The following is a 13361-nucleotide window of genomic DNA, read 5'->3' on the forward strand; positions in this document are numbered from 1 at the left end:
AATAGCAAGGGATCAATTGACATACTCCCAGATCATTGGCTCGCTCATGTACCTTGCAAGTGCAACAAGGCCAGACATCTCTTATGCTGTGAGTAAGATAAGTCGGTTTGTGTCGAAACCAGGAGATGATCACTGGCATGCTCTTGAGAGAGTGTTGCGGTATTTGAAAGGTACTATGACATACGGTATTCATTATACCGGAAACCCAAAAGTGCTGGAAGGCTATTGTGATGCCAACTGGATTTCTGATGCTGATGAGTTTTATGCCACAAGCGGATATGTGTTTCTGTTTGGAGGTGGCGCTGTTTCCTGGAAGTCTTGCAAGCAGACTATCTTAACGAAGTCTACAATGGAAGCAGAACTCGCAGCATTAGACACTGCTGGGGCTGAGGCCGAGTGGCTTCGTGATTTCCTATTGGACTTACCGGTAGTTGAAAAACCGATACCGGCTATTTCCATGAACTGTGACAATCAAACGGTGATTACAAAGGTTAACAGTTCTAGGAATAACATAAAGTCTACAAGGCATGTTAAGAGGAGATTGAAATCTGTCAGAAAGTTGAAAAACTCCGGAGTTATAACTGTGGATTATGTCCACACATCGAATAATCTGGCAGATCAATTCACTAAGGGTCTATCACGCAATGTGATAGAAAGTGCATCGAGGGAAATGGGTATGAGACCCATGTGAGATCTACTCTAGTGGTAACCTGCTCTATGTGATCGGAGATCCCGTGAAGTAGAGTGGAGAAACAAGCTAGGAGTAGGTTGTGAGGAAAGATCCCTTTCTTAACTCATTTCTGATGCACATCTTTCCTATCTGTAAGGCAGGATGATATTTACCTTAATTTATTCCAAGAGTCTTATAAAGGTGAGATGTTGTCCTACAGAACATCTTTTGAGGAATACACCTATATGAGTCAGACTGCTGGTCACAGTCTATGGGACTTGGGTAATCCCTAAATACTCATGAAAGGCACTGAAGTGTGACTTATATGCTTCTAAACAGCGGGAATACCCTTTTGCGGCCTAGTATCAGCAAAGGATTTGAGTGAATCTTACTTCGCACAAAACTGTCAATTCAAGGCTTAGTCCATTGTTCAGTTGTGAATGAGTGAAACTCTTATTCTAGATGGATGTTCAACTTAACAGTCTCCATCGAAACACTGGTATATCAAAGGATTGTGATTCTGATACTTCATCATTACAAACCCTAGAGTTTGGTGGGGATTGTTGAATCTTTTATGGGCTTGGCCCATTTATTGAATAAACTCTATGGTGTGTAATGGTGGAGAATACCAATAGTACCACATTGGAAGTCCAAGGGTCTTTTGCCTTGACTTATATGGTGGGATTTATTCCACTTAACTTGAGAAGTCAAGAAATGGACAAGGGCGTGCCACGCGCGCGCGCGCGCCGCCGCCGCCGCCGGCCGGGTCGGGCCGGGCGTGGCGTGGCGAGGCAGGCAGGCGAGCGGGCGTGGTGTGGTTGTGTTAATTTTTAGCACTCACTAACCGCGTACGTCAGCCGAGTGACCCTGTCTCTTCGTCAGCCGAGTGACTCTGTCTCTTCGTCAGCCAGCCGAGTGACCTTTCTCCTTCAGCTGGCCGACTTATGGCGTGACTCGGCGAGTGCTGGCCGACTCATGGCATGACTCGGCGAGAGCTGACCGACCCTTGGCGTGACTCGGCGACCTTTCTCATTCAGCTTCCCTCTGCGAGAGGATAAATAGAGGAGCACCCCTGTCACTCGGTACAGGCGAACACACCACTTTCAGAATCACAGTCCAGCCGCCGAGTGAGGGTATTTCCATCTCGTGACTCTGCGCGCACAAAGAAGCGAGAGGGCAGGTGCCTCCGAAACCGGTGCCGTTCGAGACCTTGCACGGGGGATCGGCAATTAGGTTTTTGGGGAGCGTCTACGCGACTGCCCAAAACATCTGCGACATGACAAAGGAAGTTGGACAAGGATCTGGATCAGAGCGCATGGGAGGGTATGATTAGTTTATTTCCTTACTGTTTTGCGTTCTACAGATTATATATGTTTTATATATGCATTTGTACTGTTTCATGTATAGCAAAGAGTTTATCTCATCTGTTCTGTTACCTTATAATGTGTTATATCTGTTTGTTTTAATTTTACAATCATGCTGTTTATGTTTCTATTTGTTTATTTTCAATTGTTCAGTCAGTTTATATGTTTATCGTATTTATATGATCTATATGATTCATATGCTTTGTGTTCTCATGATCCATATTGTTATGGATATGTTTGAGATTACGATTTCTATGGTTAATTATCTTTTATATGTCATCATCATAATAGTAATTTATGGAATTAAAATGATACGGAAAATGCCTATAATTCTAACAACTCTAACTCATCATCTCTCCCCCTTTCCCTCGTCTCCCTAGAGGCGGGGAGTGTGGCTGCCGATTCTAGGCCGGTAGCATAGGCACTATGGGTCTTCGGCTGCGTGCAATGAGTAGTACTGCTTCGTTCTTGAATTCTTGTTTTGACGCTCCGGTTCATCGGCTTTTGTGAATGCTCACGCTGAAAATGCTACTGATCTAGTGCAGAATATATAGGTAAATTGCCGCCTTCTGCACAGCTGCTGTCCCGAGCCTTTTTTCAGGCAACGCCGCGCGACAGTTGATGCTGCCTAATCACGCGCTAATCTTTCAGGTAGACTAGTAGTAGCCTTATATAGCTCCATGATGAGAACTGGGGACAGAATGTGGCATGCAATCGTGTTAGTGCAATGCATAGCGCGCGAAACAATAATTTACAATTAACTAAAACATTTAGAACTTGGAGCACCAGTCCTTCCACTTTCTGCAGCGGAGGAAGAAGCGAAAGGGAACAATGTGAGGTGTGTTGAATTCCCTCCCTATATTATTTGAATTACTTAAACATGAAGTGAAGGCCCAAGAATCAAATGATGGCCTTGCTTTCGTGGATAAAATCAATCGTATTAAAAGGAACACATGGCATGAACATCAGAAAGTGCACAGTTGGATGCTACTGTTGACCCTAGTAAGAAATGTAGGACAGTAGCCCACCACAACCCTTTACCCAATCAGCAAGCTCTTACTTTGGGGGTAGAACAAAGCCAAAAAGATGTGACCTTTGAGCACTCAAAGGGAACCTGAATGGGAAGTCACATTAACCTAATGACAGATTCAAGATTAAGTATCCTGAATGCGAGAATAAGGTCAAAAAGTTTTACTGCAATTCCATAGAAAGGGGAAGGTTATTGTAAAAAAAACTGAGGAATCAGAGCAATGCCAGAACACTATTTACTGATGTTGCGTGACCAACTGCTGCTATTGGTTGGTTCCTGCTTCTGAGTGAAGATCAATGTTTTCAGTCTTACATGTCAAGAACAAGAACTGATGTTCTGTCTCACCATAGCAGGCACCAGCAACACCGATCTTTTTTTTGAGAACGCGCAGGAGAACTGTGCATCTTATATATTAGAGAGGAAAAGAAACATTACAAAAGTGGAGATGTTGCTGAGCAAATCTCCCAAAGACCCACATAATCCCAAAGCAACACCGATCTTGCCACCCTTCTTCCTGAGAACTTATTAAAAGAAAACAAGCATTATGAGGATCGAGGGCCACAAATTTGATGTCCCAAAACGGATCAGGGCTTATTTCATGCATCCACGGTGACCACAGTAGGCTATCACTATGACAATAAGGCGTTGTTTCGGAAATCCAGTTAGATCGATGGGAGGGCAGCTCGTCATATTGCTCCATGCTCCATCCCCTTTAAAAAATAACCCACAAGAACATCACGGTCAAAAGGGGACTTGGGGAGAATAGATGGATCACCAGCATCTGGTCGGTAGAAGAAGGTACTGAAATTCAAGAATTTGTGGCTCTCTGGGAAGCCATCAATGACTTTCAAAGAGATTCTTCTAGTGAAGATCAAATTATTTGGCGCTGGACGGCCAATGGCGGATACTCCACCGGTAGTGCCTACCAATCTCAGTTTGAGGGAAACATGTCTAAAATTAAAATTAAAGCCATACGGAAAGCACAACATGGTAGTTTGGTGAGCCATGAGTTCCTTGGTTCATTGCCACTTCTCTTGTGAACTCTTGATTGAAATCTTTCTTAGTGCCAGCAGTCTTGCACATATGAATCTTTTCCTGATTTTTGTCTATTTGTTTTCTATAGAAAACCATGGAGAGGGCTGATGGCAAGCTGTTTTTTTAAGTTAAGTTAATGTAGGGAGGACCTACAGTATTTTATTATTTCTTGGCCAAATAAGAACAATTTACAGAAAAGTAAGCGAAAATTATGATACAGAGCATCGAATCCAATTGCTAATTCTGTTGAGTTTGTGATCCAAATTCTGAAGAAGGCGGCCAAGTTGGCGAGCGAAGCGGAGGCCCGTCGCCGGGAGGCTTGGGCCGGAGCGCAGCGAGGCTTGGTACGGATTGTTTTAGGGTTTCACCTCTATAAATATCTTTGTAAGCCGCAGGAGATATCTATCTCTCTATTGTAAATCTCCTGCGATCTGTAACCACCCAAAAATAGTGAGAAGTTGCCGGCCGGCGCCCGTGGTTTTTTCCCCTTCACTTTGGAGGGGTTTTCCACGTTAAATCCGTGTCTTCTCTGTGATTGATCCTATTTGTGTCGCATTTATTTATAACAAGTGGTATCGGAGCTTTGGTTGTTTGGTGATCGGTGTGCTAGGGTTTCCTGCCGGCGCACGGATGTCGACGACAATGAAGTACGATCTTCCGCTGCTGGATCTCGACACGCGTTTCTCGCTGTGGCAGGTGAAGATGCGGGCAATTCTCTCGCAATCTGATCGCGACCTGGATGATGCCCTAGATGGATTTGGCAACAAGGATGCCAGGACGTGGACTGATGAGGAGAGGCGCAAGGATCGTAAGGCGCTCGCACATATTCACCTTCATCTGTCTAACAATATTCTACAGGAGGTTCTAGCAGAGAAGACTGCCGCTGCTCTCTGGTTGAAGCTGGAGTCGATCTGTATGTCAAAGGATCTGACCAGCAAGATGCATGTCAAAATGAAGTTGTTCTCCCACAAGTTGCAGGAAGGAGGATCCGTTCTGACGCACATATCGGTGTTTAAGGAGATCGTGGCCGATCTGACGTCTATGGAGGTAAAGTTTGATGATGAAGACCTAGCTCTTCTTCTCCTGTGTTCCCTCCCTGCATCGTTTAGCAATTTTCGAGATACCATCCTATACAGTCGTGATACTCTAACCGTGGCTGAAGTGTATGAAGCTTTGACTGCGAAAGAAAAAATGAGACAGATGGTTAACTCGGAAGATGCTGCTGGCTCGAGTGGAGAAGCTTTGTATGTCCGTGGCCGCACTGATCAGAAAAAGTCCAACTCAGGTGGCAAAGGAAAGGGGAAGAACCAGAGGGGTCGCTCCAAGTCAAGGGGGCCATCCGATGAATTAATTTGCAAATACTGCAAGAAGACGAACCATGTAATTGAGAACTGTTACAAACTGCAGAACAAGGAGAAGAGGAACAAGGAGAAGGGTAAGACTGGAGGTACTGTCTCTGTTGCATCCGAAAATAATTCTGATAATGGTGATGTTCTTATTGCCTTTGCTGGTTGTGCTGCTGATGATGCCCAATGGTTCCTCGATTCTGCTTGCTCATATCATGTTTGCACTAAAAAATCTCTGTTTAGTACCTATGAAGCTGTGCAGAACGGAGGTACTCTTCGGATGGGTGATAATTCCCCTTGCACTGTTGTTGGCATGGGCACCGTGCAGATCAAGATGTTCGATGGGATTGTACGCACATTGACTGAAGTACGACATGTTCCATCCATGTCCAGGAACCTCATCTCTCTGAGTACTCTGGACACAAAGGGCTACAAGTATACCGCCGGTGACGGTGTCATGAAGGTAACAAAAGGCTCTCTTGTGGTTATTAAAGGTGATTTGAAAGCTGAAAACTTATATGTGCTTCGAGGTAGTTCTGGCTCTGCTAATGCTGTTGTTGCATCTGATTCTGAGACTACTAAAATTTGGCATATGCGCCTTGGCCATATGAGTGCACCTGGTTTGGCAGAATTGAGCAAGAGAGGCCTTCTTGATGGTTGCCATGCTGATACTCTTGATTTCTGTGAGCACTGTGTTTTCGGTAAGCATAAAAGGGTAAAATTCAGTTCTGCTATTCATAATACCGAAAATATTCTTGATTATGTTCATGCTGATTTGTGGGGGCCGTCACGTATACCTTCACATGGTGGTGCTCGTTACATGTTGACTATCATTGATGATAATTCACGCAGAGTTTGGCCTTATTTTCTTAAGCAAAAATCAGATGCCTTTGAGTCTTTCAAGGTTTGGAAGACTATGGTTGAGAAGCAGACTGAGAGGAAGCTGAAGGTTCTGAGAACTGACAATGGTATGGAGTTTTGTTCTGGTGATTTTAACTCTTTCTGCAGGAAGGAGGGCATTGTGAGGCACCACACTATACCATATACACCTCAGCAGAACGGTGTGGCAGAGCGTATGAATAGAACAATAATCTCCAAGGCTCGGTGTATGCTGTCCAACTCAGGTTTGAGCCGCAAGTTTTGGGCTGAGGCCGCTTCCACTGCTTGTCATTTGATCAATTGTTCACCATCCACTGCTATCGATAAGAAAACTCCAATTGAGGTTTGGTCTGGTTCCCCCTATGATTATTCTCAGTTGAGAGTGTTTGGTTGTACTGCATATGCACATGTTGATAATGGTAAACTTGAGCCTAGAGCAATTAAGTGTGTTTTCTTGGGTTATGGATCTGGTGTTAAAGCATATAAATTGTGGAATCCTGATACACAGAAGGCATTTTTTAGTAGAAACGTTGTGTTCAATGAATCTGCTATGTTTCCTTCGGTTGTATCTACCAGTGCTACTAACCAGAATTCTGAGTCTATCAGTGTGCAGGTGGAGCACGGGGGGGATGTTGATGATCATGCTCCACCATCTGCTGAACCTGCTGAAAATTCTGTTTCTGAAATTTCATCACTTGTTGTGGAGTCTCATCCCCAGTCTCTTGCTGAAGGCCGAACTAGGAGGCAGATAGTTCGGCCCCAAAGACTAATTCAAGAGTGCAATGTTGCTTTTGCTTTAGCTGTTGCTGAAGAAGTTGATAATGTTCAGGAACCATTGAATTATTCAGAAGCTATATTGTGTACTGATAGTGAAAAGTGGATGGGTGCTATGCATGAAGAAATGGAGTCTCTTGATAAGAATGGCACTTGGGAACTAGCTCGGCTGCCTTCTGGTAAAAAGGCAATTAAGTGCAAATGGATCTTCAAAAGAAAAGAAGGTATGACTCCAAAAGAGCCTCCGCGCTTTAAAGCAAGGCTAGTTGCAAAAGGTTTTAGTCAGATTCCAGGAATTGATTACTCTGATGTCTATTCTCCTGTTGTCAAGCATAGTTCAATTCGTACCTTTCTTAGTCTTGTTGCTGTACATGACTATGAGCTTGAACAGTTAGATGTGAAAACTGCTTTCTTACATGGTGATTTGGAGGAGGACATTTATATGGACCAGCCAGAGGGGTTCATTGTTCCTGGAAAAGAAGACTATGTGTGCAGGTTGAAGAAGTCCTTATATGGTCTGAAACAATCTCCCAGACAATGGTATAAGAGGTTTGATTCATTTATGCTTTCTAAGGGCTTTCAGAGGTCTCAATATGATAGTTGTATTTATCTAAAATTTGTTAATGGATCACCTACATATTTGCTGCTATATGTTGATGATATGTTGATTGCTGTCAAGAGCATGAAGGAAATCACTGCTTTAAAGGCACAGCTTAGTAGCGAATTTGATATGAAGGATCTGGGTGCTGCAAAGAAAATCCTTGGCATAGAGATAGTCAGGGATAGGAAGTCTGGACTGCTGTACTTGAGCCAGAAGAATTATATTGAGAAGGTCCTTCGTCGTTTCAACATGCAAAATACTAAACTTGTGAGTACTCCGTTGGCTCCTCATTTTAAACTGTCTGCTAAACAGTGTGCTGAAACTGATGCTGAGCTTGAATATATGTCAAAAGTTCCATACTCTAGTGCTGTTGGGTCACTCATGTATGCTATGGTTTGTTCTCGTCCTGATTTGTCTCATGCTATGAGCGTTGTTGCTAGATACATGTCTAATCCTGGTAAAGAGCATTGGAAAGCTGTTCAGTGGATTTTCAGATATCTACGTGGTTCTTCTAGTGCTTGTTTATGTTTTGGTAAATCTGGAGATGGTCTGATTGGCTATGTTGATTCAGATTATGGTGGTGATTTAGACAGGAGGAGATCTCTTTCAGGTTATGTCTTTACTATTGGAGATTGTGCTGTGAGTTGGAAAGCTCGTTTACAGGATACTGTTGCTTTGTCTACCACAGAAGCTGAGTATATGGCAATTGCAGAAGTTACTAAGGAAGCCTTATGGTTGAAAGGTATATATTCAGAGCTATGTGGAATTAAGTCTTGCATTACCATCTATTGTGATAGCCAGAGTGCCATTCATCTCACCAAAGATCAGATGATTACTGAGAAATCCAAACATATTGATATTCGTTATCACTTCATTCGTGATATCATTGATAAAGGGTTGGTGAAGGTATGCAAGATCAGTACTGATAATAATCCAGCTGATATGATGACGAAGCATGTTTCTGTTGCTAAGTTTGAGCTATGCTCAAACTTAGTTGGTATTATAAATTAGCCCTTAGTGGCTGTTGGCGCCGGCAAGATGATGATGCATTTGTTTAAGGTGGAGGTTGCTATTATGATGCTACAAGGAATTTGTCTCAAGGTGGAGTTTGTTGAGTTTGTGATCCAAATTCTGAAGAAGACGGCCAAGTTGGCGAGCGAAGCGGAGGCCCGTCGCCGGGAGGCTTGGGCCGGAGCGCAGCGAGGCTTGGTACGGATCGTTTTAGGGTTTCACCTCTATAAATATCTTTGTAAGCCGCAGGAGATATCTATCTCTCTATTGTAAATCTCCTGCGATCTGTAACCACCCAAAAATAGTGAGAAGTTGCCGGCCGGCGCCCGTGGTTTTTTCCCCTTCACTTTGGAGGGGTTTTCCACGTTAAATCCGTGTCTTCTCTGTGATTGATCCTATTTGTGTCGCATTTATTTATAACATTCTATCTCCTATCTATGGTTTAACTCGGTGACACATTAGAGTCATTTCTCTTTTAAACATTTCCCGACATTCATCCACCTTGGGCGGGGTCTCGTTGAAAATCCAATTATTCCTGCTTTTCTAAATGCATCAGGTCATAATGATGATAGTTTCCAATCTCCATGGAACTTGTCATCTCATTCTAATCCTCAAGAGGGTGTTGATTAGATCACTTGATCTAGGCGAAACGGCAAGCTGGATTCAGAAACCACATTTATCATCAAAGTTGATAGAGAACCTGCCATCATTATCAATGGCGTTCCAGATTTGCCCTCTGATTTTCATAACTGGTTCTCAATCTGTAGTAAAAAAAATGACGCAGAAACTCAGGAGAGTGCGGAAGTTTTTTTGAGACACTAAAATTATGTCGGGAAAGTGGCCAAGTATGACAGTGAAAGCAACTGGTACAATGCCATTTATGGTGACAGAGACCAGGAAGACGAATGGCGTGAACTTGAGGAAGTTCTACTGCCATTGGACATAACTGTTCCACTCAAAACACTTGTTATGAACAAGTGCAAACCTAATGTGCCAGGTTTACTTCCAGCTTCTGTGTCCAATGACATGAGCGGCCAGTCAGTGACTGCTAATATTCAGCCTAGAAAAAAGTGGCAGGCCTCCAAAAAAACAGGAATGCACCTGGAAATTCTCAGAGCGCCCAAAACACACCAGGTTCTCTGACGCTTGTGCCAGTGCAAGATGATACGCTAGAGCCTTCTAGGAAACAGAACAGCACCCTCGCAAATCGCAATGCAATGACAGCTCAGGCAGAAAATACTTTAGTAGTACAATAGTTCAACAGTTACATCTACTGGAGATCTTTACGTTTGTCTAACGGAGTTAGTAGTCGAGCTACTATCCTTTTCCCCCTCTTTCCCTTGCGAAATACGAAACAAATCGTTCTACACAGTTGGATTATTAAACAAATGTTGTCTTATATTCGGTTTAAGAAGTACCTCACAACTTCCGTTGTAGTCTAGTTGGTCAGGATATTCAGCTCTCACCCGAAAGACCCGGGTTCAAGTCCCGGCAACGGAATTTTTTTCGATTTTCTCATTTTTTTTAATCTCTATGGTGTTGGGCATGGCAAGCTGCAGCCTGCAGGTGACCGGGCGACGGGGAATCTCGCGTGGATGTGGCCACTCCGCTGCAGATGCAGCTGTACGACCACCGAGTGTTGCTGCTGGGCATACGGGCTAGAGGTAGGTCGGCCGGCACAGTGACCGACACAGGCCTTGTACCTTTATTTTTTAGCAACACACAAGCATTGTATTGTAGCTTGTAGTACTAACCTGATGTCTGATGATGCCTGGTACTAGGAAGGCCGGTTGATCGATTCAAGTGCCTTATAAATAGCGGAGGTCTCTCGTGTGCAAGCCCATTATCGAGACTACTTAGGCAGCCCGATGGCCGTTAAGATGGCCACTAGGGAAGGCTAAGAAGGCTTCAATCGGGCTCACTCAGATACGATTCAACAGCTGCTTAGATTAACAAAGTCCTAATATTTCCATCTATGTTCCGTGCATCTTGTTGTCAGTTGCCACCTTGCCACTTCACCACGCTTCCTTTTCGAGCTTTGAAAGCACAAAGGCACTCGGAAATGAACATCTTTGTGTCGTAGTCATGGTGATGCCGCATCTGCAGTGTGCCTCATGCGTCCCGCGTGAACCAGAAATGAGTGGTGTCACGTCTTGCTAGGCTGCTAGCACTATCGTGCCCCGTCTTTATACGGCCAGTCAAGATAAAAGTGCCGTGAGAGTTTTACAGATATCAATTAAATAACAACGCATGATATAGTACAAATAAAAATAGTATGATTAAAACTGTATGAGATAAATTAAGTTTTATAGGTATAAAGCTTTTGTATTGTTTTTAACATCTTATAGTTTTTGAAATATGGACACGACAGGTCTAGCAATTTTGCAGCCCACCTGAAAGCTCCGTCTCACACCAGGTACTGGTAGGCTTGTGTAGTGGTAGTAGTACTAGTATGACCTATCACCGGGCCCGCCATGGGTGCGATGCCGATGCGCACAGAAACCTTAAAAGCTCCCAAAAAAAGGATCATTGCTCTGATGCCCACAGCCCACACGGCACACGCACTACGGCGCGCCGCCGCCAGCAACCCAGCTGAGCCTCCCTCCAATCAACCACCCCTGAGTCCCTGACTGCGCATTTTCGCCATGTGATCCACGCTCTCCCGACCAAACTGCTCCGTGCTCCCCCGGACCCTCCATGCAGGCATGCAGGCATGCAGCAACGCGGTCCGTGTGGGCTGCAATTATTTGGGTGCAAGCCATCTTTCTTATCTTCGGACAGGATCTGTCAGTGGTCGCGTGTGCTGGTGCTGGATTTGTTTTGTGCCCGCCAGATTCTTTCGGTCACCACTTCCGTCCATTATGCGTACTCCATCCGACCTATAAAAAAATATAATCTCAAAGCAGTGTTATGCGCTAGTATGTTTAATTTGGTTTAATTTATATAAACGCCATTGAAATCTTTTTTAGACGGAGATAGTTAAAAAAAGAAAATAAATGGTGAATGGTTTATGGGACAACGTTCCTTTCCTCTTCTCCGTTGTGCCTCTTGAGACTACTGGAATGCGCTGACACGCCCAATAGAAAAAAACATGCCCCGGTAAGGCGGTGATCCGAGTCCGATGCAAACTCACAACGCCTCTCGGGCAACCCACGGATCAGGATGCTCTGCAACTGGGACAACCTCTGCGTAGCTAATTCATAAACTAACGTTGCGCATATAATAACAAAAGAGAGACTACTGGTAATGCTTTACATTTGGTGGCCTTTCCGATGATTCAGATTGGCCTGCATTTCTTATATAAAGAGCACCTGCCTATTTTTTATTACAGGGATGCAAAGGAGCACCTGGCTATTTCTTATATCGAGATCTCAACAGTGCGAAGATAACTACAACAAAAGCGGGTCGTATTTATTCAGTGATAATACTACAGCTAGGCCAGTGCAGTGCCTCAACAATAGGTTCTCTGTTCCTTGCTAACTGGCCCACCACTGTTCCCTTCATGGTGGGTGAGACGAGGAAAAAGGCAGCGCAACGAAGAAGACAGTGAGGTGGCGCTGCAGAGTGGCCAGTGGTCCTGCACTGCTCCCACTCCCACTCCCACTCGCTCCCAAGTTGCAAAAGAGACAGAGACTACGCACATGGCTCAAAACATTTGCGAAGTCCCCAGTCCCCACCCAGGTCTACTCTGGAGAAAACAAAGGAGAAGGCGCGTTCCCACCTTCCAAAGCAACGTGTGTGAAGACTGGCTATATAAACCACGTCCGCATTGCACGCTCCCATCCATCCAGCTCGCGACCAGAGCAGCGACAGCGAGAGAGAGAAGCAACGGAGAGAGGGGCCAGCTCAAGAGGAAGGAAGCAAGCAAGAAGGAAACAAGGAAGGAAGCAAGCAAGCAATCGGAGCGATGGAGCACGGGTACCCCTGCAACGGCTGCGGCAAGGAGAAGCGGCCGCCGCTCAAGAGGGGCCAGCTCAAGCTGCAGATCGCCAGGACCCTGCTCGGCAGCCTCGCGGCGCCGGTCGCCAAGAACCGGGACCGCGGCTTCGGGAGATAGATAGGCCGTGCCGTGGTAGCAGTAGTAGAGTAGTAGTTAGCTGAGGACATGCGTCGGCCGACTGGTGGACTGTGCCGTCTGTGCTTTTGTTCTTCCTCTTCTTCTTTTAAGAAAGAGCGTGTTGCCGTCAGGTTTTGCTCTGTTCTTTCTCCTTCCGCAGGCCTCTTGCTCACCTTCTTCAGCCGCCTCTCTTGGTTGGCTGGCTCGTACTAGAACGGAAACGCCAGGCAGCTTAAGAGCCCTGTTCCTCCTGAATGAAGCAACGCACGCACGTAGAGCGAGAAAGCAACACAACCGTCCGGAAACATCTTGTGTTTTTCTATGTAGTATCCTCTTGAACAAAAGGAGACGCCACCAGAGCATTCGATTCCTGCCCTGGGGCGACATTTACGCCTTTATTTGGCATGACAATTTGGCCTGATTTCTATTTGCCATGAGGGCATAAGCTAGGCTAATCCCTCCCCAACTAACACTGATGCTTCGAGTGACCCCTCCCCCAACTAACTCTGGACAGGTGCGCGGGTGGTGATGAGTGTCGCGAGTGCGAGAAGACAAGTGACGCAGGTCCCACTACCCAGCCCACTAGCAACAACA

At 45.1% G+C, this 13361-nt stretch overlaps 1 protein-coding gene and 1 non-coding gene across 2 annotated transcripts; both read left to right on the top strand.

The window, feature by feature from the left end:
• Nucleotides 1–10137: 10137 nt before the first annotated feature.
• On the top strand, nt 10138–10210 carry TRNAE-CUC (transfer RNA glutamic acid (anticodon CUC)). Its single transcript has one exon. It is a non-coding gene; the product is annotated as a tRNA-Glu (tRNA).
• Nucleotides 10211–12479: 2269 nt separating this feature from the next.
• LOC118473182 (uncharacterized) lies at nt 12480–13136 on the top strand. The gene has a single exon (XM_035961939.1). The coding sequence runs from the start codon at nt 12618–12620 to the stop codon at nt 12765–12767; it is 150 nt and encodes a 49-aa protein (XP_035817832.1). The 5' UTR covers nt 12480–12617; the 3' UTR covers nt 12768–13136.
• The last annotated feature ends 225 nt before the right edge of the window (nt 13137–13361 follow it).

The sequence above is a fragment of the Zea mays genome, chromosome 8, assembly GCF_902167145.1.
Source record: "Zea mays cultivar B73 chromosome 8, Zm-B73-REFERENCE-NAM-5.0, whole genome shotgun sequence".
In the NCBI taxonomy this organism is placed as follows: domain Eukaryota; kingdom Viridiplantae; phylum Streptophyta; class Magnoliopsida; order Poales; family Poaceae; genus Zea; species Zea mays.

Coding starts and splice junctions, on each gene's coding strand:
- LOC118473182 (XM_035961939.1), top strand. CDS start 12,618: ATGGAGCACGGGTACCCCTGCAACGGCTGCGGCAAGGAGAAGCGGCCG.